The sequence below is a fragment of the Poecile atricapillus genome, chromosome 2, assembly GCF_030490865.1.
Source record: "Poecile atricapillus isolate bPoeAtr1 chromosome 2, bPoeAtr1.hap1, whole genome shotgun sequence".
In the NCBI taxonomy this organism is placed as follows: Eukaryota; Metazoa; Chordata; class Aves; order Passeriformes; family Paridae; genus Poecile; species Poecile atricapillus.
Genome location: NC_081250.1, coordinates 145,890,455 through 145,915,852, shown reverse-complemented (window position 1 = coordinate 145,915,852; position 25,398 = coordinate 145,890,455). Strand labels below are relative to the sequence as shown.

The following is a 25,398-nucleotide window of genomic DNA, read 5'->3' as shown; positions in this document are numbered from 1 at the left end:
CTAGTGCTTTTCTGTCCCTTTAAACTGAGGATTGCTGGTACAGCCCATCAAAGAGAAAGAATATTCTCCTGAAATTACCAAATTACCAATTTTTGGCACAGCTTTGGAGATTTGATCACTGTTTCCTGGTTTCAATAACAGTTACACAACAGCTCCCACATAAGCACCTACTTGCAGCTACTCTGGTGTGAAGCAGGAAATCTGCTTGGGCTCGGGTTATTTTTTCTTTGGGTTTGTCAAGGGTTTTTTATATTTTCCTATTCTATGTTAGGGATATGAGTTTTTCAGATCCCATCTTGATTATAAATGCAAAGGGCAAACCTTAACAAATCCCTTTGACTTCTATATTCATATCCACAGTATAATATTCTTCAGGGCCTTTATTCAGGTTATTTAACAGGCCACTATCTTGGTTTCTCCATCTCAGATACTGAGATGAGGAAGGTCCTGAGGCTTCTGCACTTTTTACAACTAATATGAAAATGGGCTTCACAGACTGACTTTCAGTCCATATTTCTTCATTGCTGATCTTAAGCTTCATTTGCTGACAGAGGTACTTTGGGGTACAGAGTGAACCATAAAGCAAAGCATTCCTATTCAGACTCAATAAGAGAGAAAAAAATGTTTTGTGCCTCTTCCTGTCTGTCAGGAAAAAAATAGCAAGACTGCATAAAAGAAAACAGTTGAGGAATGAGCATTACTGGATAAATAAATTCAGAAGAAGAAGAAAAAAAATAAACCCTTTTTGTGTAAGTAATGTAAATTGTGTTATTCCTCTCTTTTTTTATATCTGCTGAAACCAGCCCTGATGCAATACATTGAAAACCTCCCTGTTTTTCTCAGCCCATAGATAAAATGTGCCTTCAGTAGTGACTTGCAACAGGAACCTCATCTGTTGCAAACACTTTGAGCCTTCCTTATTTCTCAGAGAGGAAGTATGTGGCCTGTTTGGCAAATGCTGCTCTACATGACAGCGTGAACTTCACAACACACTCATTCGACCGGCTGCTCCTCGACTTGATCAGCTAAACCTTGCTGGCAGCATGAGAGCAGTACTATGACTACGGCTTTTTTCAGAAATACTGCAACCTGGAATGCCATGCCTAGCATTTAAAGGTAACCACTCTACTGTGATATATTTTACATTATCTGCGTACGAGACCAAATGTTTCAATTTTATTTATGTACAAGGGTGTTCTGTTTCATTAACAATGGCAGTATTCAGACCGTGGATTTCAAGTACCACCAAAGGCAGAAAAAGAAGAGCCTGCCTTGATCCCTTTTATAAGGAGTGGTACTAAAGATGGATAGGGCAAGGAGTATTTCTGCTGAAACCTAAGAGTAAGATAGATGCTTAGGATCTTATGCTGAAGCAAACTGCACTTCACTAGAGCCAAAAAATGATTAGTGGGCTTTTTAATCTAAGTGTTAGAAGTGTGCATAGTGTGATATTTCTGTGCTGTTTCATGTTTGCATGTGTCTATGAATTACTTTGATGAGAGTATTATGTTATTCTTCTAAGTGCAAAGGTGCACAAACTGCCTCAAAGCTGAAAGGATGTTCATTTTGATTAATGACAAATTAAGGAAAATTCACACAAAAAATTTACAGTTTCTGAAATCTAAGTAATTTTGCTTTTTCTTTCCCCACATGAAAAAAAAACAGGATGCCAGTGCTTTCATTTTCAAGCTAAATGATATTCAGACATTACCTGTTAACTTTATTGAGAATTAAATTATAAAACATTTGCAATATAGATGTGAATATCAGGAAACAAAAATAAAATAGGGTATAGCATCTCAGGAATGATAAATGTTCTAATTTTATTAATCTACAGTATTCCTTGCAGGAGGGCTTTATTCATGTGCTTATATTGCATTTTTATTCCTCTTAATACTTTAATTTATTTATATTATCTAATTCTCAATCATGTTAAATATGACTTTGAAAAAGTTCTCACGAAGTAGCAGAATTTCTCTCATGTTCCATGCTATTTAACTGCTGCAGAAGCACGTTTTCTCAGAGAACAAATTCTGCGAGAGGAAGTTATTGCTTTATGTATGTGCTGCATACAGGAACAGAAGGGGGAAATTTTACCACAGGTTTTGGGGTCACACAGAATAGGTCACTGGGATTCCAGTCTTGACAGGTGAAGAATTCATATCTACTGAGAGTTCTGATAAATAGGACACAAAGCAGGTCTGGGACTGTGGATGTTTCCTCATGTTCCTTTTGGCAGCAAAGATCCCTAAACACTACTAGCTGTGTGTGCAAACAGCCACATTACCACCTCTCCTTGGACACTATGTGCACAAGTGGAGAGGGGAGAGGAGGAAGGACCAATGCTTGGAACACCGAAAATGTGATCTTAAGAGTTAAAACCAAATTTTCATGCAAGCCTGGGGAGGTGGCTGGTGAGCAGGAGAGCTGCAGGTAGATTTTGGCTCCCGGCAGCTCCTCAGAGCTGAGCAGCAGCTGCACTCCACACAGGGTTTGGGGTAGATAAGACACAGTGAGTTTAGAGTCTATCACTTCTCTTTACTTCTTCCTACATTATCCTAGGTGAATTGTTTTCTTTGGATCTGGCATAATTATCTGCTTCTGTGATAGAAAGATGGCACTTCTACTTGAATCCTGAACTCTGTCATCAAGTTCAGATATAGGGAGCAAAGTTTTTACAATGAGGGGGGTGAGACACAGGTTGCTCAGAGAGGTGTTAAATGCCTCTTCCTTGTAAGCATTCAAAGCCAAATTGGACAGGGCTCTGAGCAGCCTGATTTAATTGCAAATGTCCTCGCTTATGGAGGGAGGGTTGGACTAGGTGGCCTTTAAATGTGCCTTCCAACCCAAATTATTCTATGATTCAGTAAGGTCAAGTGAGATGCACTGTCCTGAGCAAATTTGCTATTTCAGAAGATTATAATCTATAAAACTGTTATTGTTATTCTATTGATATCAATGAAAATAATTCATTCATGAGATCTTTAAAGCTTCCAGTAAGTCTAATTTTGCAGAGTGTCTCAAAATTTCAGAAAACCACACAAGAATTTATCATGCAGCGATGGAATGGATTTGTATTGTGCTGACAATAACACAAGCACAAGTTACTTAAGCCATCATGTTCCATCACTCAAGATTAAAGCACACCATTGTATTAGAAATATGACTAATTTGTACATTCTTACTCTAGAAACAGTGATATGCCATTGCCAGCAAACACGTAGAAACAATTTTTGCCTGCCCTATTTCAAACAAAATTTCCATGTCCCATTTTCAACATCTGAAGGTGTCATACCTCAGAATATTCACTCCACCACCTTTGACTGGACTATAGGAACCTTTACTCTGCCCATGTGCATAAGGACAAGTGGCTTTAGTAGCAAAACGTAGTCTGATGTCTTATTTTCCTTTTTGCCACTTTGATTAAGTGAATTAACAGCAAGGGGCAGAGCTTTTAATTTTTTTATTTTTACTGAGCACTTCTGTTATGAATCTGGAGAGCATCTTGAACTCTCTGTCCCTTTCATGAATTTATGCTACCAACAGTAGTGAAAGAGCACGGAAAATGCAATGAGAAACGCTAATGACGGCAAAGCCCAAGACGTCACCGCTTTTCGCTGCACTGAAGGTACTTTATAATGCTTGCACTTTCCACAAGTCAGATTCTTCCACAAGGAGCTGCACATTATGCCCTGGTGACTTCAGTGGTCCTTTGACAATAATGGTGCCTGGTATGGCAGAAGGGAACCAGGCTGTGCTCTGCAAAAATACAAAGTAGGAGCTTGCCTTTTTTCCAGTGTTTCATCCCTCTGGACTTGACTGTGGTTTAACTGCAAATGTTGTATAAGCAGCATTTCATACACTTCATGTATTTCTAAAGCAGCATTTAGAGTTTAGATCCTTAAACACCATCTAGAAAAATATAAGTGCCTTGGTGTAATGTTCTGTGCTTTTAGAAAGATTGAAAGCCTGCAGTAAAATTTTCAGAAGTCTTTCCACCATGCACAAATACTACATATCACTTTCCAAAGAGACCAAGGCACACCAGAAATTAGGAGTAGAAAAAAGGCCACCGTTGCACTTGAAGGATGACTTGCTTTTCCAGCCCTCAAATAACAAAACCCCACATAAAGTGGTACTTAGAGGTAGGACTCTTAATTTTATTTTTTTCCAGATTTTTGGTACGCAAAATTCAAACAATTCTCATCTAAATATCAATTGCATGTGTCAAAATTATAGATGGACTTAAGATGTTTATGCTGTCATTCTTGCCTTCTATCTGGAATTGCACAACATTTTTGGAACCTGCAGCTTAGATTCTATACACTGAGGAAGATCTGAGCTTCCCTTTTAAATTACTGCAAAAATGTATCCACCAGAGCACAGAGCTCAGCAGAGGTTATCAGTCCAAGTATTTATCTCACTCTCCTGGCTGACATTTTCAGCCCTGTTGAGCTCTCTATTGCCGTGCCCAGGAAATTTTTCTGGCTAATTTGAAGATGAGCCATGAACATCTATAATATCTGTAGCCAAAATACTGGCTGCAGTATGACTACTCCTATGGGTTTACCTCTTGTTCTTTATGGGATAAAAGTAAGGAAATTGTTCAACAAATTAAAACTGGGTCTTGCAGAAAAATACTCATAATTAGATCAGAAAATTATGATCTTGAAAGCAGACATTGCCTGACAAAGTGAATTCTGGTTTCAGGTTTAGAAATTTAGGTGCATTTACATGGAGAAAGATTTTTTGTTTGTTTTCATATCAAGAGACCTTTTTTTAAAAATGTGAATACCCAAGTAGCTTATTTAAATTTAAGGGTGCTGTTTAATGCAGCTTCTAGACTTCTCCTATCAGGCAACACATTTTTGTTCTTGTGAAAGTCGGTTTCAGATGCTTGTCAGGAAGACATTGGCACAGCTGCACCCTCCAGATGTGCCACAAGCCAGTTCTGAGTGCATAAAGTGAAGGGGTAATGTGTCATTTGGCCAGTGAAATAGAGAATTCTAGCAAAGAGCCTTTGGAAACAACACTAAGAAGCTTGGAAAGCAGATGAGGTGGAGTCAAACTGTGCACTACCATCTGTTCTAGCACATAGCTCCTTGCATTTGATAAGGGACGAATTTTCCTTCCTTTGGATGGCATTTTTTTCTGTAGGATGTCTTCCTAAACTGTCTGTAAGCCGTTAAAAATGTATGGTATTAATCAACATACTGAAATTCTGCCAAACTTATTCCAAAAGACAATTAGCAGTAAAGTCTTGCTGATGTTAGCAGTTCTGTTTTTCAAGTTGGACATCCCTCCACCTGACCCTCATCAGGCTCTAGCCTGTGTAAGTGAAGAGCAGCACACCAAAATTAGTAATCTTTGAAATATTTAAGCTAGAAAAGGTCACAAGATGCAGAATACTCATACAACGCTGCTAGAGTTCTTGTTATCATTTTCACAGGGCAACAGACAAAATATATTTAAAAAAAAAAATTACCCATCAGCTGGTGGTGTTATTTTGCATTAATGTACAGTTTTAAAATAGATACAGCTTTTTGTCTTCTGCCTCTGAGAATATACCATAGCATGATACACCTTCCACATTCAAAATATTTATCTCTCTGTCCTCTGCCAGAGAGAATTAGGATGGCTGCAGCAAAGCTATGAGAAGGAACTGTTCCTCTCACACTATTTAGTTCCACAATTGTCTGATGTTGCTTCTTGTACATCCACCAAAACTTTTTAAGAGAGGTATCTGAAGAATTTGCACTGGTGGCTTTATGCAGGAGGACTGATTTGAGATCAATCATTTTTTTTGCAAGGTGTTTCTTAAAAAAAAATTGCTCACATTTTCTCAGGGCACAATGGCATCAGAAAAAAGCCCAAACCTACCAAGCTGTGTTCTTTGCATTCAGTAGTAAACCAACATAACATACACACAGCACTGAAAAGCAGGGAGATCAGTCTAATTAGATCCTTTGTAGCCTCAGAACCCCAAATGCTGAAAAATCATTTTGTATATGAAATGCCCATATTGGCACAGCTCTGCTGTTACTTCCTATTGTGCTGAGGTACTGGTAATGGAAACTTTTACTACATCATGTTCTTCTGAGCAACTTCCCTAGCTGTGGTTTTCTGCTATTCCCCTGATAAAAGCACAAAAGTGGTGAGAGTTTAGCAAGTATGTAAAACTCTTGCATGAATTTGACACCAGAGTTGTCAAAAGTAAAACTGTACGTTTGGAGACGCCCAAACTAGGTCATTTCTCATCTGTTGGCACAGCAGGTGCTACTGTGATGTTAAATTTCAATGTCTGCTTTGATTTAGTTCCGAAGAACTTGGACAGAATTAGCAAGCACAATGGGAAATGCTGTGAAAACTCCAAGAGCATCTGAGGAAACAAACATGCCGAGCCAAACGGGTGAGCACTCATTTCGTTCCTTTCAAGAGAAAAAGATGTTGACGATATATGATAGACTCAGCCATGTGTCTTCCTTCACCCACCTGACAAGAGCAGGCAAGTTCATGGCTGCTGTAGGAGAAGGAGGGCATCCACCAGACTGTGCTTATATTTAGCTACGTTTTAGCTCGTTTTCCAAGAAGCACTTTAATTAAAAACCCCAAATGTTAAACATATTATTTGCTGGTGCTCCTTGAAAGACGTTCCTTCCAAATCAGAAAGCATTGAAACACTGCTTCAGAAACCGGGAAAGCTGTGTTTTGACATAATTGCATGTGATATTTTATACAAATTTATTCTTGAAATTTGGAGTTCCTTCATTTAAGGTTAAAAGTTTTAACGATGTATTGCATTGAACCTCATGTCCATCTACTGCCAGATAATTGCAATAAAAGTAGCACACAGCCAACCTGCCACCAGATTTATCCATTAAGGCTGTAGAGGAATACAAGTTTCACAGGGCAAGCTGTCAAAGAAGAATACAACACATCTGCCCTCTGAATCCACACGTGAATAAATCAGGTTGCAAATCCCTCCCTGCCTCCTGTGTAGGCTGGTAGAGGTCATGCATTTGAGGGGGAAAGAAAGAGGGATTTGGTGATAAGCTACTGCAAACTGTGAGTGGGTGGGTGGAGAGCCAATAGAGCCTCAGCCCTCATGGTCACTAATACAGGCAGCTGTGCAAGAGCTGCAATAAATCACTCCCCAAAGGTGAAGAGGAGAAAGCATTTTTGCGTTTTTTCCTTTGGGTTTGGGGTGGGGTTTCTTTAGTAGTTTTGTTTTTAATTTTGGAGTTTTTCTATGAAAGATTTTCCAGTTGGGCCACTAATTATTATAAAGATAGGGAATCAGCTTGGTTTCACTTTTGCTGCAAGGAAACCCAGCCCTGCTCTTAGTATGGCTAGGAGCTCACTGAGATGGGCAGCCTTGCAGCCCTAGGTCCTAACATAGCAGAGACCAAAAACTACTCAGCATATTGCTAAATTTTTTTTTGTTTTGTTTTGTTTTGTGAAGAAGAGTGCTTCATGCTGATATTCCCAACAACTGCTAACACAAATACCACATATAAACACCAAAACAGAGTCATGCACTCACTCAAAGCAGGACATTGCTGATGAGCAGGCCATGGCTGTGAGCAAGTTTGTACTGGTCCTACACATGCTAAATGTCAGGATTTAGCAGGGCTAAAAACAACTGCAACCCTTTCTGTGATGGAAATAGAATACACCTCTAAAAGATATCTCTGCAATACCACAGCGGTTACAAGGAGAAAATATCTATTTAGGAATTCAGGACTCAATCTTCCTGAACTTTCCTACACACCTAGCACATCTAGAAGGAGGTGTTGTTAGTCCTACCTGACCTCCTGCTACCACCTGGGGAGAGAAAAATCTCCTGTAGTTGCAGTGGCACCTGCCAAGGCTGTAGGGATATTTCAGACACTCTCACAGCTGAAATTGCACTAGATAACCATGTTTAATCATCCAAAGGCAGGGGGGTTGTCACAAAAACCATCAGTGATGGAACACCTCTCCTATGAGAAAAGGTTGAGAGAGCTGGGCTTATTCAGCCTGGAGAAGAGAAGGCTCCAGGGAGACCTTTTTGCAGTTCTCAGTACTTAAAGAGGGCTTGCAAGAAAGATGGGGATGGAGTTTTTAGTAGGGCTTGTTGTGATACAACAAAGGATAATGGTTTTAAGCTAAGATAGGGTAGAGTTAGACTAGATATAAGGGAGATTTTTTTTTATAATGGGTGTGGTGCAACACTAAAACAGGTTGCCCAGAGAGGTGGTAGATTCCCCATCTCTAGGAACTTTCAAGGTCAGCGTGGCCGGGGCTCTGAGAAACTCAATCCAGTTTAAGATGTCCCCACTCATTTCAGAGGGTTGGACTAGATGACCTCTAAAGGTCCCTTCCAACTCAAACTATTGTATGATTCTAGGATTTATCAGCCTGAATAGCTCATTGGATCCATCTATCCCTTAGTCTGGGTCAGACCAGCATCTTTCATAATGGCTTAGATGTTGCTAATGAAAGTTACAAACATCAGTGCTGTCATCCAAATCCAATGAAAAAAAGACTTCTAAAAATTAACCTGGTACTAAAGTGTGTGTTTGGGTTCATCCAGTGAGTTTGTATCTGTTTGCCTTCTGAGCAGATCAAACTCCAAATCACATCACAAAACACAGAAGATTTCCAGCAGGCCAGTAACAGACTTGATTTAACTGAGGTGGAGGATCCAATCCATGGACTTTCAGTAGCTGAAATAGTTATTAGGAGAAGTAGGTTTGACACTGGCTCATTTCAGTGAGACTGAATAAAATGAAGGACTGAAACAGAAGGACAAGAATGAAAGGAAAGAGTTTCCAACAAAAAGGGGAAAGAAAATAGATAACTACAGTCTGCAGCCTTGATCTGCTGTGTTCATCAGGCCCCTGTGAGCCCCTTGTGCTGCCTGAAATTTGCACTGAAAACAAAACCTTGTGCTTTCCTCACCAGCAGTGTGCCAGTCTTGGCCCTGAGAAAGGGAACAGTGCATGAGCTGCATTTCCCAAGGAGGTATTTGGACCCCAAAGATAACTGCACCCCATCTGCCTGCACACTGTACAGGCATTCCTGGCACAGTGCAGGGACTGACAACAGAGTAAGCAAAGCAGCAAGGGGTCACCGAGGGTTGTGAGCCCCTCTGTGTCCTCTTTTGGGACCATGAATAAAGGATTAATCCTTTTGGGCTGCACCTGCACAAGTCTCAGTTCCCAAGCTGGCTGGTTTAGATCTATCTTGGGTACCAAAGTGTGACTCTGCAGCCACACCTTGTGGTGCTGCACAGTTTCCCAGACACACATGAGTGCCCTCCTTCACCCTCTCTGGTGCATCCCATGCCATAAATCAATATTCTGCTGGCCAGTAAAGCTGGATGATGCATGGAGCTGAACTCCAAACAGTTCATTCCCACTCCAGACATGGACCATGCCAGTGCACAGCACAGCAGATTTTTGAGGGCAATGAGCTGGATCTGGATGCTCTGCCTATGCTCTTCCCACTCTAATAATGCTTCATAGTCCATTTCCCAATGAATAAGTTGAAGTATACAGTATTCAGTTTCACACTCTGCAAGACATGCGGGTGTGAAGGCATCTAAAATTAGCACGCATTTCACATTCATTTCCTACTCCTAAAAACCACCCAGAATTAACACCTGATGCAGTGGAAATGGTTGTGCTTCGATCTTTCCACTCTAACTTTTGAGTTGTTCCATTTCAGATGTGACCTACACTTGCACTGTGGAGGAGAGTTTGTGTTAGATAAACTCAGGCAAATCTTTTTTCTTTTACATTTTGAAAGACCTCGACAGATCAAACCTATTAGATCACTGTGCAATTTACGTGTGGAGAAAGTGCATAATTTGTTTAGTTCCTGTTTCCAGGCTTTTGTGTTTGTAAGGAGCTGGTATGGTTCTGTGAAAAGTTGTACAGTGTGGTGGGGTATTTTGCATGACCAAAAAACCCAGGTTTGACTTAAATACCAATCAAAATACAATGAAGAAAGAGGGGGTTCATTCCTCTCCTTACACTTTAATATAACAGAATGTAGTTTAAGAGGTAACATTTGCATGGATGTGGAAGATAACCCTCTGATCTATTCCTTCCTTTACATAACTACAAATTAACGTGCAGAATTGAAACAAAAATTAATATAAATATGAAAGTGTAAGCAAGGTAACACAGGTCTTGCTAGAGTAGACAAAAAGTCACCTACTCCACCGTGCATAACGGAATGCAAATGACCAATGCACAAGGAAGGAGAGCAGAAAAACACTTGTTTTTCACTCTTTCACTATAGAAGCAGAATATTTAAAAATAAACACCCTAATTTTTTTAAAAGGTATCGCTAAAATCATTGTCCTTAAGCTAAAAATAATTATATTCAATGTAGCATTACATGATGTTTTATAACCTGCAACAAGAAATTAAGTGATGGCATTTTATCCCCACTTTGCTATTTTTAAAATGCACCTCTGGGCTGTATTTTTTCTAGTAGTTCTAGGTAAAGCTTTTGTTTTCTCAAAAAAGACTCAGTGCCAATGCTTAGGTGTTACTAGCCTCAGGTACTAAGTAGCTTCAAAGACAGGAAGGTGCCACTAGATTTTCCACAGAGAACAAGGAAACCATCAAAGGTTTAGCACAGAATTTCTTCACTGGGGTTGAACTAAGTGTGTCATAAGTTATTTTAGACTAATCACAGTGGTTGGCTGTACTGGACTAGTTCTGTTTAATTCAGTGACACTAATCAACTAAGAAAATCATGGTAATACCAATTCTAAAAACACTCTCAAAATAATTATAGAATGATTTAGGTTGGAAGGGATCTTAAAGATCATCTAATACCATTCTCACTGCCATGGGCAGGGATGCCATCCATTAGATCAAGTTTCTCAGACCCATCTAACCTGGCCTTGAACACTTCCAGGGATGGGGCAACCACAGCTTCTGTGGGCAACCTGTTGTGTTTCTTTTCTTCATGTTTTCTTCATCCTTTTACCATTATCTCTGTGAGTTGTTTCTAAGGCCCCGAGACACATAGCTAAAAACACAGAACATTCATTCAGGGTGCTGCACCTAGGTTTCCCTCAAAAGCTGTCTTCCTTAAAGAGAAGCTGGCACAAATCTATACTAAATGAGAAAAGATACAGAAGTGTTTCTGTATCTCTATCTAATTTCTTTATTTCCTACCCTGAATTCACACCCATTTTTGGACATGTTGGGCTGCACAGAGTGTGTGCAGTGTGGAGATCAAACAACCTCTGCAAATGTAGTGCTAGATGGTGTTCCTAAGGATCAGGGTGCTGATCCTGGTGGAGGCAGAGGGAAGCTCTGTCTCCTGTGAGATCGTGGAGGGTACTGAGATGTGCAGAGGGGAGGAATGCTTCCAGGAGAAATGCAGGCAGTGTATGGCACGATCCCTTTTACCAAAACTTATGACAAAGAGCTCAAAACACCCAGCATGACACATTTCTGAATCTCCCAGCTGTCAGCATTTACTGGGCACCACAGATTCCAGCAGGATGAGAAGCATTTCATGTTTGATAGTCCCAGTCTTGTGTAAAGTGCTCCATCCTTCAGAAACCCAGGAGACTCAGCATGCCCTACACAGGGTGCAAGTCCCAGATTCATCCCAGCTGATGTAAAAGGTCTTCTCATCTCTTTTCTGACCCCAGCTCTGACTCTGCAAATTGCTGTTGTGAAATGGTTTCAACTTAAACATCCCTGTGCCTGTTTGAAGCTCTTGTACAGTCTCTGTGCAATGGTGAGACAAAGAGCAGAGGCTGACCACAAGCTCTTTTAGAAAGTGATGGAAATGGGCAATAATGGCCATGCTCTCATTGACCTTGATCTAAACTAATGTCATACAATTATCAGTGCTGTAAAATTATGAAACAATTCAACATGCATCTTCCTCTTAAATAAAATGCTACAAAATGTAGCTGAAGGCATTTAGAGACAGTGGCATTAACCAAACTGGGTTATTTCCTAATACTATATATAATTACTAATTATTTTAGTTTCAAACTGAATATGTCCTTTAAACATGGCAATTGCTAGAAAAAGTGGCCTAAATTTAGCTTCTTACAATTAACCATATGACTTTTTTAATTTCTAGTATCTTCACAGTCTTATAAATCTATAGCTTCTTCCTTAGCTCCTTATGTTTATTAAGTGACATTTCAGAGATTTTTTTTTCTTCCCCATTTGGCCTACTACATAAAATCTATCATACTTAAAGAAAAATACATTTTTGTCTCAGAGCCCTACCTTTGTTTTAAGTGACCTTTTCTTTCTCCTTTAACAGGTCAGGAGAGTGACTTCCTTGCTGTTCTCTATGACTATCCTTCAGCAGACATAAGCCAACCTATATTTCACGTAGGAGAAAAACTACGTGTGCTATCAGAGTAAGTTGATCAATCTATTTTTAAATTAGGCTTTATTACAACTGAAGCAAAACTGTTTTATGTACCTGGCCCAAACTGGATGCAGTTCAGCAAAATGAACTGAGTTCAGAATTTTCAAGGAAGGATGCTTAGCCAGAGTGTAAATTTCCATGTAGTTTAAGGATTTGGGATTAAAGATTGTCCTTTGATCCACAGATTTCTCTTAGGTTTCTCAAGATGGATCCAGACTCTATTCTAAAATAAGATTCAGAACAACTCTGTTTTGAAAAATGATTATGAGAAAGTGTTCCCCAAATGTAATGGAAAACAGAGTAAGAGCCAAAATAGTTTGAACCACATAGAAAAATAATTCTGAATTTCTTCATGTCAAGTGTGTCTGTCTTTTTCTCTCTCACCCTTTGTAATCTAACAGCTCCATTATTATTAAGTCTTAGAATTTCATCCCCATTTAAGGCAAACATAAAAAAAAAATAAATAAAAAGTTGGGGGGGGTATTTATTTTTTTCTATTTTTTAATCAATTCTGCATTTTCTTAGTGAGGAAAAAAAGAGATTTCTCAGCCAGTTCAGGAGCCCCAGAAGTAAGCAGGCTAAAGAGCACTAGTTCAGACTGACCTTAACCATAGTGCAGTATTGCCAGACACAAGAAAGAGCACACATCCAGAAAAATGGAAAGTCCTGATGTTCTTCTAGGCACAGCTTGTACCAGCACATCTCCTAGAAGTTACTTGGCCCCACAGCCACTATTTGCATTGCTCTAAATGAAGTAAAATATTTCATTTTTGCAGCTGGTCGAGCAGATGGATTCAATGGGAGACCAGATTCATTAATAGCAGAGGAATCCTTGGAGGACTTCTGAAATAATTTTAAAAAATTCTCCACCAGATAGTCAAATGGCTGGGGGAGAGTACTCAAGAGAAGCATCACAGATGACTGATGAATTCCCAGACTCTTCTCCAGGCCACCATGACCTGCAGTGGCCTTTGTCAGTCACAAGACACAGGCCTTTGTGGACCTTTGGTCTGACCCAGAATGACTGCACTTATGTTCTGCTGACAATGTTTTTTCTGCCTCCCTGGAACTAAGGATCCCCAGACTCAGAAAATACCACCAGATAAATTTTCTGCTGATGGAGAGCTCCTCTAAACCAGGGGGATTCCTCTCTGCTAGCTTCTAGCAGTATAAACCCTGCTGCAGTTTGCAGAACATACATGACATGCTACAACTGCTTTAGCTTGGAAATTCCAGCTCAAAGCCTCACTCTGAGATTCCATCAGCTACAGGCCCTCATATCAATGGGAGTTACATGTGTGTAATGCCTATGCCCATATCAATGGGAATTACATGTGTGTAATGCCTATGCCCATATCAATGGGAATTACATGTGTGTAATGCCTATGCCCATATCAATGGGAATTACGTGTGTGTAATGCCTATGCCCATATCAATGGGAATTACATGTGTGTAATGCCTATGCCCATATCAATGGGAATTACATGTGTGTAATGCCTATGCCCATATCAATGGGAATTACGTGTGTGCTCCAAAGTACAATCTACTGCAGGAGCAACTTCTAAAAGAATAGGCTTTGGCAGCAGAAGTTTTTGACATGTTTGTCTGTTGTGCAGTCATCAAGGGCTTCTCTTGATGGATAAATCAGATCCAAGGCAAGCCTTGATGGGAATTTTCCTCTTCTTATTTTGAATCATGAGCTTGTTCACAGAAGACAAGACAGTCCAAGGCTCTGTGCAAACCATAGTGTCCTGATGAAGGACCTGTCCTCCCCTGTCTGGGTATGCGCCAATGTCAGTAGGAATTGTTTGCCTGCAGCCTTTTCTGCTCATAAGCTGTAATTCTTTTTCCAAAATCATTCAAAGAAGTAAAATATAGTAAAAAGGAAGAGTAGCATTGCATGACAGAGCACAAGTGATGAGGAGTCACCACAGAGGAGTCAGCATGTACTGATTTTACAACTGCAGCTTTTCAGCCTTCTGCCAAAGCAGTGATGTGTAGTGGCAATCAGGCCCACCAACCCTGCCAGGAGCAGGACATATGGAACCTCCATAGGAAATGCAACTCCTCACAGATATTTGTGACTACTCTGGGTTGGCAGAACTATATAAGCACCACTGGCACAGTTCCTCACTCTCCACACTGGGCAGGCACCCTTCATTACCAGATGAACCACATTTGGCTGGCAGTAGTCAACCAAATGTCCTCCAAGATTCACCCCAATCTACATAATTTCTGTAGCTCATGCCCCAGGAGAGATGTACTGCTTTGGGATTTTTATACATCATAGGGATTTTTCAGTGTTAGTAATATTAAAGTTTGGAGGGAGACAAATGACGAATCTCTCAGTTTTGTTTTTGTTTTTTTCTTATTGCAATTCTTGGTTCTGTCTAGGAGAGTTCTGAGGGGGGGGGGAGGGGGGGGGAAAGGACCAAAATAACCTAAAATTCTTATAGATAAATGCATTTCATCTAGAAAACCAAACCTAAAACTTTTTGGGGCCCTGAAATTTCCAGCAGTAGATATCTCCCTTCTTCCCTCAGCACAGACATTCTGGACCATGGTCCCAGCAGCTATAACTCATGACATTTAACCTAAGTGATTTCAACACAGCTGTTCTGACATACTGAGACTCTGATCTGCAGCCTAGACATTGTTTTGGGAGCATTTATATGAGCATCCACAAAAACAGCATTCAAACACAAGACACAATTATTTGGATTCAAGCTGCTAAAGTGAAGGTGCAGAGAACCCATCAGTCATCAGCATCCTTGTAGTACAAATAAAGCTCTGCAGCATCCCTGTGAAAATTCTTGGTACCCTGTATTTCTGAAGGGATTCAAGAGTCAAAGCCACAATCCAGGCATCACAGCAATAACTTAAGATATATTGGGGAAAATATATATGCCTGCAGCTTCAGTTATAAGGTCTATTTTATTTGAGTCTGGTCTGCAGCTCATGGAAGACAAGGAAAAGAGCAAACCACAAACCAGGTTCTGTTGGACTGACAGCCTGTTCCCAAGCAGACAGGCTCCATTTCCCAGGAACCTCTGCCCTGGTGTTACAGGGCTGTCCAGACACAACACACTCAGCTGTAAACTGAATATCTTGGACACCAGTACAAGCCTAGCTGTGGGAAGGCAGAGCACAGCATGGTTTAACCACTGAGAATTTATCCTTCCTCTTTCAACTACAGAAAAATATTTTATTACTCACATAATTTAAATGGAACAAATTCAGCTTATTTCTGTGTCCAAATTTAATTCTCAAGTAGGTTTAGAAATGGAACTACTCTAAATGAAACCAAACGAGGTTCCTTTCTGAATACATAGTTTCAGGAGCACACACAGAAGGTTGCAGGCTAATCTGTGTATCTTCACTAACTTCCAAATGATGAGAAGCTCTGAAAACACATCTGAAAATATCCCTTCTCTTGCTTTCACACAGTGAAGGAGGCTGGTGGAGAGTCCATTCCCTTACAACAGGCCGAGAAAACTATATTCCAGGAAAATATGTAGCAAAGGTTTATCACGGGTAAGTAAATGCATTTCCATAGCCTTTCAACACATTTTTACATATTCTTCTCTGATTATTCAGAGTCACAGTCCAAATAATGCCAATAGTGACTTGACAGACAGAAATTTTATTTATTGACAGTCTAAAATATATCTTTTGAAAACTGAGAACCTCAAATCCACATATAAATTTAGACTAAGTGAAAGAGAAAATCCTTCTTTTAAAAGCTGTAAAGAGCCAAAACCACCTCAAATTGCATATATTTACTATACATCTGTTGCATGGACTGATCTCTAACTTAATGAAATTGATGATGTGGGTCTATTTAAAATGGATTTTTAATATTTACATAGAGTAAAATTTTAGCTAGGTTTGCTCATGGAAAATAGGCCAAAAAGAAAAAATAGGAATGCTAATAAGCCATTCAAGAATGTAAACTTTCTCACTGAAAGAACTAAGGAAATTTCAGACATTTCTTGTTGCCATAGACACCACTCAGGAAAAACAAAAAAACATTAAACAACACACTTAAAAATTTTCTGGCAAATGTTTTAATACCTGTTTAATTTTAAGGATATGAACTGTGAATGTCACTGTGAACTATGCAAGTGCTTTAATTTTAACATGTTTTTACATCCTCCTGAAACAGCGATGCTGTCCTAAAGGCAGGGAACAGATGTAGGGTAATGGAAGCTACTGTCTGAAACTTCAATGACAGCAGACAGGATCAAATACATGAGAACAACCTTAAAACAGAATTCCAGTAACTCTAGAACAGCTGAGCAAGCCCAGATGCATGGTGAGACACTTGCTGTGGCAAAACATGGCAGTGCACCAAGTTATGGTGAAAATCTGTAGGACTAATTCCAATTTTCCTTATCCACAAAGCCCATTAACTTAAATGGTTGGACTGTTCCCTAGAAGAAGCAAAATAATTATAATGTATTTGGAGCTTATTTATGATACAATTTGGGGTTAACAAAAGTGGTTTAAATGAAAAAGAGAGATTTAACTAATGCCTCAGATGTAATTAATATACCACATGAATCTGTCCCCAGCAATACAGATCAAAGCAGCTCAAAAAGTTTTGTTTTCCCTAATAAGTCCAAACCTTTTCTTAACCTCACAAAGGTTAATGGAACTCAAAACCAACAAAAATTTCTCCACAAACTGGGGAAATATGCCTGAACGTGGTTGAGAGAATAACTATAGAAAGCCAATGTGTTATTTTTACAGTCACTTTTCCTGGCTAATGCAGCACTTTCACAGCCACATGCTGCTCATTGTTTCACTGGTGTCCAAATTTCAGAATTTGTTTTTTCCTGCTTCACAGCTGGTTATTTGAAGGCTTGGGAAGAGAAAAAGCAGAGGAACTTCTGCAGTTACCCAACACCAAGGTCGGTTCCTTCATGATCAGAGAGAGTGAAACTAGGAAAGGTGAGGCCATAAAGACTTTTTCCCTCTTGATCTCAGTGCAGTGTGCCAGCCTTTACCAGTCACCTACTGGAAACAGGGTTATTGATGGCCGTGGAAAGTTCCACGGGCATCAGCACAAACAAGACACAGTTGTTTAAACACTATTATTTACTTTGGTTGCATGCAAACCTTATGAGGCAGTGGGACTTTGAATGAAGGAAAAGTCACAGCTTTGCCTTGGTCCACAAAAGATTGATTCAAGAACTTGTAAAATGCACACCAAGTAGTGGGGGTGGCGGATAAGTGTGCTTATTATACAAACGAGGGAGATCTTTTACTTATTTTTAAAAATGACTGGCATTTGATTTTATTTTCTTTATTTTGCTACATGGGAATTATACTGTATCAACTTTATACTTTTATTTTCTTCAATGGGGACATAGAAACAGAATAATAGAATGTCCTGGGTTGAAAGAAACCTCCAGGGATCACTGAGTCCAAACCCTGGCCCTGCACAGGACCACTCCAAGAATCTCACCATATGCCTGACAGCATTGTCCAAACATTTCTTGAACTCTGTCAGGCTTGGTGCTGTGACCACTGCCCTGGAGAGTCTGCTCAGTGCTCAGCCACCCTCTGGGTGAAGAACCTTTTCCTGATATCCAGCCTAAACCTTCCCTGACACAGCTTCAGGCCATTTCCTTGGGTCCTGCCACTGGTCTCCAGAGACAAGAGATCAGTGCGTGCTCCTCTGCTGCCCCTCGTGAGGAAACTGAACACAGCCATAAGGTCTCCCCTCAGTCTTCTCCAGGCTGAACAAATTTCCCATGTCAACATGCTGTCTTCCTTTTCTCAAGCACCAGAACACATTCTAACATCATGTTACTACAGATAAAAGGGAATAATACATCATCTATTCTGACCTCTTGCATACCACAGGCCAATTACTTTCTAAATATCTATAATAAATTCAAGGAAATTTAGGATTGGCATTCGGTCCTTGCCAATAAATACTGCAGGACAGTTCTTAACAAAGAAACAGAAAATTTCAAGTGGCCATCTCCTGCCATGACTGCATTATCAGGTCTCAGCTAATACATTACTCGAAGCTGACTAAATCAGAATACCAGACCGTGAATCTGATCTCCCTATTCAGTGGAAGGCAAACAACTTCTGTAAAGGCCTATTTCTTTTACAGCATTTCAAAAGATCCTATGCCAGCAATAATAAAGGAAAAACACACCATAAATTTAAATTTAACCAAAATGTTGAGTCATGTTGTATCCTTTATAATATTTGTGTATATATATAAGGTATAAGTACTATATAAGATGGCCACTCAGTTTTTTTCAGCTATTTCTGAGATGTTTTGAGTAATGGCATCACTTACAGATCTTAGAAATACTCTATTCTGCTACAGATACCCAACCAGAACTGCAGCCCTTCTTTGGTGTAATTATTCCTTCTCTGTCTCCAGGGTTATATTCCTTGTCAGTGAGGCACAGGCAAGTGAAACATTACAGGATCTTCCGCCTCCCGAATAACTGGTATTACATCTCTCCACGGCAAACCTTCCAGTGCCTCGAAGACCTTGTCAATCACTACTCAGGTAAAAATAAGTGCAGAAAAAACATATTTTTTTCTATCAAATAATAGATAAACTATCTATCAAAGTAAAATTATCTATCAAATGTCCAGAACAAAAAGTTTTGCCTTTTTGTCCAAGACTTGAAAATACTGCGCAGAACAGGCAATGGAAAAAGTTTTGGTTTATATATTTTACCTTATTTTTCATCCTAAATAAAAATATGCTGCCCTTAACAGTGTAACTGAAATCAATAAAAGAACTCAGCTAAATAAGGCCAGATAGGTTCTGTCTGTATCAATGTCTTGTATGATATCGTGTAGGGTATTTTATGGCCATCACAATAACACTATTTGAGCCAAACACCAGGGTCTAGCAGTTCCATAGAGAACTTCCACATTCAGTTTGGTGGTCAGCACAGGCCAGGGACGCCCAGCCCCTCTCAGAGCACCACTAAAGTCAAAGTGTGACCTTACAAAAGCATTCAGCTGTACAGAAGCCATGTACACATAGTTCTGGGCTCCAGAGACAGATTGCAGCTCCTGCCTGACTCTGTTTGCCAACATGGAGATCTCTGCCATTCATTTATCTGCCTTTTAGGCAGGCAGATAGCTTCAGAGCATGAAACACCAGGCTATTCACATTTCTTTAAAGAATCACTACAGCACACAACCTTATCTGTAGTAGAAAATTTTCAGAAATGTTGGAAACTTCTTCCTTATCACTTTAGAAGTATATGAAAGGAATTTATCAGCAGTACTCATATCAAGAGGCTCAAGCTGTTAGCTCAACCGCAGTCAGCTGTCACTGTTACTGATATCACTCCAGTGGATGACACCTTTTCCAATGACAGTTTTCCAGATTTATGGCAATTTAACCTGTGTCAGAAAGGTAACTTGACAAGTGACACAATTAAGTGGCTGCACTTGCCATGCACCATAGTGAGAACATTTGAAAATGAGGAAGGAAATTGCAAAAAACCTAATTGCCTAAAAGTTAGAAGAGAACAACAGGTTCTGTACTTTAACAAGCAATAGGTACTCTGTGATTTTAAAAGTGTGAAGTTACCGTAACTAAGTATTTCACAGGTGAAATAAAACATGTGATGGCCACTGACAAACTGAGGAGAAAAGTCATTCACATTCAAAACAAGCAAATGAAACTTTCAAGTCCAATGATATAAAGAGAAGAGTAAGAATTTGGACAGGAGATATATATGTATTTACACATTAGCTAGTTGACATCTCTCCCCATTTAGAAAGAAGAAAAAAATTGAAGCCTAAAATCTGGGCTGGGGCAGAACCCAAAACTTGTAACAATTAACATTTTAACTTGAGTTATAAGTGTAAGAGGAGACAGATTTAGGTCTACTCCTTCCCTCACCATGAGAAGATACAGAATTTCATTCTGAAATAAGACTCAGAGTCTGAGTACACTAGCATTTAGCCATGATGTTCTCTACTTGGGCAGAAGATTATCTGTGATGCTCCTAGTGGAGCAAGAAGAGTGTAGAGCACAGAAACATTGATGAAGTTAACATTTGAACCTCAATTCACTCCACAGTCAGGTTTCACAGAAGAATAGGTAGGCACACAATCCAATCTGATCTTTTTTTATGCTCTGTTTGCATGGCTGAGACAGTAGGGAGCAAAGCAGAACTCACTGAGGGCTCAAAAAATTTGGTTTAAGTTTCTGCTCTGTCACAAAATTCCTTCTAGTCTCTGAGCAAGTCACTTTGTATTATTGTGTCTCAGTTCCTCACTTGTACGTTATGAATTATACGCAATGAAAAATTAAAATGCAAAGGTATGAGGAAAGGGAAAAATTAAGCCAAGTGTTACTGGGTCCTTGCAGAGAACACACAATTTTTGACTGCTATTGCTGAGTCCAAAACTGTTTATTTGAGCATGCACCAGGGAAAGAAAACAGTAAGCAAAGATTAACTGTGTATTCATTTTCCTGTTCAGAAGTTGCTGATGGTCTCTGCTGTGTCCTTACAACACCTTGTCTCACCCAGTGCACTAACAACAACACTGTGACGAATCCAGTTCCTCCTGTGGTGATGCGGAATAAAAATTTCAGCTGGAGAAACATACACAGGTACCACATACAGCACAGGCTGCCAGAAACAACAGGGGTGTTTCCCAGCCATGCACATACTTGTGCTTGCAACATAGAAGACATAGCTATTTATTTCCTTCTCCTGAAAGCAGTTTCAAAGCTTGGACAATCTGACATCAAGCTAGCCCATGAAAACTAAATGCCCAGCTCACTAACTGATAATCTAGGTTTAATTTTGAAGGAAAGTGCAGCTAGCATTCAGTCCTTTTCACCATCCAGCTATCAGGGAGCTCAGTTACTTTGGGTCTCCTGGGTCCTTTCAGCAAGGGGCAGGAGTAAGGGCAGGGTCACAAAGGCCAGTGACACCCACCAGTGCTGGTCCATCCCCCTGGATGTGCAGTGGCTCACAGGTGAGCTCCCCCTTTTTCACACACCCAGGAAGCAGCACAGGTGCAATGGATGCATTGTCCAAGAATAAACCTTTCCTGTTGTGCTCTCTCAACACACAGCCCAATTCATGAGATTTCTAATATCACCACTGCCACAAGAGAAAGTAGGTCAGGTTTCAGAAGCTGGGGAAACAACCACCCTCAGAAACAAAAGCACCTTTTTACTTTTGAAGGGTAAATTTCCCTTCAATATTCTTCCTTCACAAAACATTCATGTGCTTATGAAGGCAAGAAAATTTTGTGCAGTATTGAGGTCATTTTTCCTACAGATTAAGAAGATAATATAGATGATACTTCCTTTTCAAGTGCCAAAAAACATTTAGATATTACTGTTGTACTCTTTTTTTGAGAAATGCTAAGTGACAGAAATGCTCAGTGATTTATGAGGCAAAAATGTTTTTATACAACAAAAATAACTTTATTAGGTTTAAAAACTGTTCATATTATCCCAAGAGGCTCAGTTCAAGTAGCTGAAATGGTAACAAAACTTTGTTATTTTAAAGGCTGGAGGTGACTGAAGATACCAAAAGCACCCTGGCAGCAATGGATGACTCTTGCCTCAGCTATGGCCTGAGGGAAAGCATCGCTTCCTACCTCTCCCTAACTGAGGATGACAACTCTTCTTTTGCAAGTGCCAGAAAGAAGAAATCCCAGTCTCTCATATACACAGGGAGCAAACGTAAGAGTGCTCTTCACTTGCCACCTACATACTATGACGACTAAATATAAGACAAACAGGAAAAAGCCACAAACTGACGAGTTAGAAGAGAAACCAGAGCATGCTGTGGTCCTGCTGTCCTTCAACAGCTGGGAAATACAATCAGCTAAGCTGCTGACAAAGTGTCAGCAGTGCTTCTGCATTTCTTCTTCTGAATGTTAACCAGAGACCCTCCCAAGGATATTTCAGCCATGGTATATGCTGGGAATGTCCCCAGAGCACCAGAAGTGGTTCACAAGCTGGAGAAACTGAGACAGACTCTAAGTCAAAAGCCAAGTGGTGCAGGTGACCCCTCAGCAGGGGCAATGTCCAGCATTGTACAGAGCTGTACAGGGAAGGACTAACTACAGCTCAAGAACTTAAATTAAGTCTTACTCTGGTATTCTCCACAAGGCTGAAAGCCTTCCTTACAGAACCTATCTACACTGAAAAAAGGAGCATTTTTCTTCTCAAGATAGACTTATCCATTGCCATTGAGAATGGGTCAGAAAGACATCAATAACTGCAGGAAAGTATCCAACATCTGGCATCAAAGAAACACCTGATTATAGTGACTCCATACTTATCTTTGAGGAGAAAAAATTAAAATCACTGACTTTACAAGTGGCATTTAATTAACTTGCTGGATATGTCCTGCAGTGTCATAAAATAGTCACAAAATTAGAGAACAGGCTTAATTCACAGAGAAAAGCAGTTTCTGCTTATACCTGAGATGGGAGCTCAGGCATATCCAAACATAACTCAACTACTCATGGTAAAGCAGATAAACAGAGAAAAAAGAGTTCAATTGAAAAGATGTGATGATATTGTGCCTAACTACAAAGGTTGGCTTGCAAAGGTGTGACCTTTTAAGTGTACATGGAGATATTTTAACTTTGACTTCTGAAGTCAGCCACATATTTATGTATAATATTTATATTAACAGCAGCTTTTAAAATAATTAAACTAAGGGAAAAAATCAATAACTGTGGATGTTAGAGATTTTTCCTAATTTCTTGTCTGACTAGAGTTATGTCAAAAAGTAATTACACTTTCCATCAAACCACTTAAGGATTAGAGGATTTTCTGAAATTTCATTTAGTTTTTACAGGTATGTACCCTTTTTTAAGTTCTAAAAGACAAGTAGCATTTTCCTTTGAGTGATCCAAGGGTCACTCTTGTCTGAATGTGTAAAATGCTGCAACTTATGCTCTCAAGGTGAGATAGTTTCAATCCCATATTCTTCTGTACCTTTTTGCACAGATTTGAATAATGAAAATTTGGAGAAATAGAGAATTTGAGAGGTTATATAAATATATATATATAATCTCTGAACACCTCTTAGAACAAATTATGTGTTATTTAGATCTTGTATCAGGTCATTTGCACTAGCAAGAAAGATTCAGAGATCAAAATATTTCACAGCCTGTTTAAGCATACTTCAGTACTTAAAGAATGAATGTAATTTGGCTGGTAAACATTGAATTCCAAAAAGCAAAACACACTCAGGAACTCTAGGCATTTGTATAATCTGATTACTATTACTGATAATCAATACATTATGGTGACTGCATTTTATCCATGAAATGTATATGGGGAGCATTTCAGATTTCTAAGTCATGACTTGTATTTATTCATTAAAGTAATATTCAGTAGTTAGTTTGTGTTGCTTTTATAAAATGGAAAATGTGGTGTGCAACTAGTACCAGCACCCAGCCTTTCAATGCTGGCCAGAAGGTATTTTGGATGGAAGGTGACAAAAGAATCCCAGAGCCCACAGGATTGGCAGCACTTGGACACTCTCTGTGGGAAGGGGATAAGATATTCCGACATTGACAAGTTGAACAATCACAGACCAGTTCAGGGTGCAAAGAACCCCCAGGCATCCTCTGATCCAACCCCTCCCTGTTCCACCAGGGCCACCTTGAGCCATTTGCCCAGGACCACGTCCAGAGGGCTTTGGGATACCTCCAGGGATGGAGACTCCACAGCCTCCCTGGGTGACCTGTGCCAACACTTTGTCATCCTCACAGTAATGACATGATAAAGTGACAAAAACCAATTAAATGTGCCATAGGGATGGCTGGATTTCACCGATGGTTATGGGAAAATTCTGGGAGGTCTTGCTACTTTTACAATTAACTGAAAGACTTTATTGGACACCTTTTGGGAAACATGAGCTTGAAGGAGAAATGACAGCCCCCAGGGGATTTTATATAAATCCTACATTACCTATGATGTGGTATCAGAAGTACAAAATTTGGGTAGGGATGTTCCAAAACAGCTATAATGAAAAAAAGTAACCAAGAGAGGTGGTTGATTTTCTTAAGAGGGAATGAGACTGGTAAAGGGAGGGGAAAAGGAGATGGGAAAAGAAGGAAGAAAGGGGACCTAAAGAGTAGCTGGTTACCAGGATCAGGGATATTTAGGGTCCATGCTAGAGAGCCTTGCACCTGACTGCAGTAGAAGAGCAATAAACCTTCTCTTTCCACTACTGTCTGATCTGCTACCATGGCCAGGAGGGACCTGATGTCCTCCCTTGTACCGGGTGGAAAAGGCTGGAAGCTGCCCTTGACACCCACCAGGAATGTCAGGAGAGGACACCTAACACAGCTGTCCTCTGCAGCCCCTCAATCCACACCATTGATCCAGCCATCCACATCAAAATTGCACTGGTAAATTAATTGAGCGATCAAAATAGGAAGTCAAATGCCAGGCTAATGCTCTTAAACCATTTAAAACAAGACCATAATCACTGATACCACTTATTTCTAATCATACCCCTGAAAGATGAAATAAATTCTATGAAGTCTTCATGAGAGCTTCGCACTGATTTTGTACAATCTGTTTTCAGATTTGTTCCAAACAAAAACTATTACAAGGCAGACACAGGAAACTCAAAAGCATTTTGCTATTTCAGGTGCACATTTTCTAGCAAAGAAAGTTTCATGCACCACTGCTCTCTGCATGCTCAGGAACAATGTGGTTTTATTATTCATAACAAACACAGAAACCAGGAGCACAAAGCTGACTTTTGCAGAAGAGCTCTATTGCTTCATTGAGGGATTTTCCCTTAGGAAAGGTACATCTGGTATATAATCTCAGTTTCATGATTCTAATCTGTGTGCACCTCTTTTTTTACGGTAAAATTAAAAGTAGTCAATGATTTTGGCATCTTTGAACAAAAACAAGATACATCCCTTTAAAGAAGATGTGAGAAAACAACTTTGGCATCACTTTAAAAAAAGATAAATCAAGTATGTTTT

At 39.7% G+C, this 25,398-nt stretch overlaps 2 protein-coding genes across 2 annotated transcripts in view; one reads left to right on the top strand and one right to left on the bottom strand.

The window, feature by feature from the left end:
- Nucleotides 1-25,398, bottom strand: part of TG (thyroglobulin) — a 146,078-nt gene that overhangs the window by 37,322 nt on the left and 83,358 nt on the right. The window lies entirely within an intron of this gene.
- SLA (Src like adaptor) lies at nucleotides 959-24,422 on the top strand. Its single transcript, XM_058833018.1, has 8 exons — nucleotides 959-1,116; nucleotides 6,316-6,409; nucleotides 12,298-12,397; nucleotides 15,856-15,942; nucleotides 17,258-17,361; nucleotides 18,818-18,949; nucleotides 20,893-21,025; nucleotides 21,939-24,422. Exons 2-8 carry the CDS (start codon nucleotides 6,349-6,351, stop codon nucleotides 22,156-22,158), a joined length of 837 nt encoding a protein of 278 aa, XP_058689001.1. The 5' UTR covers nucleotides 959-1,116; nucleotides 6,316-6,348; the 3' UTR covers nucleotides 22,159-24,422.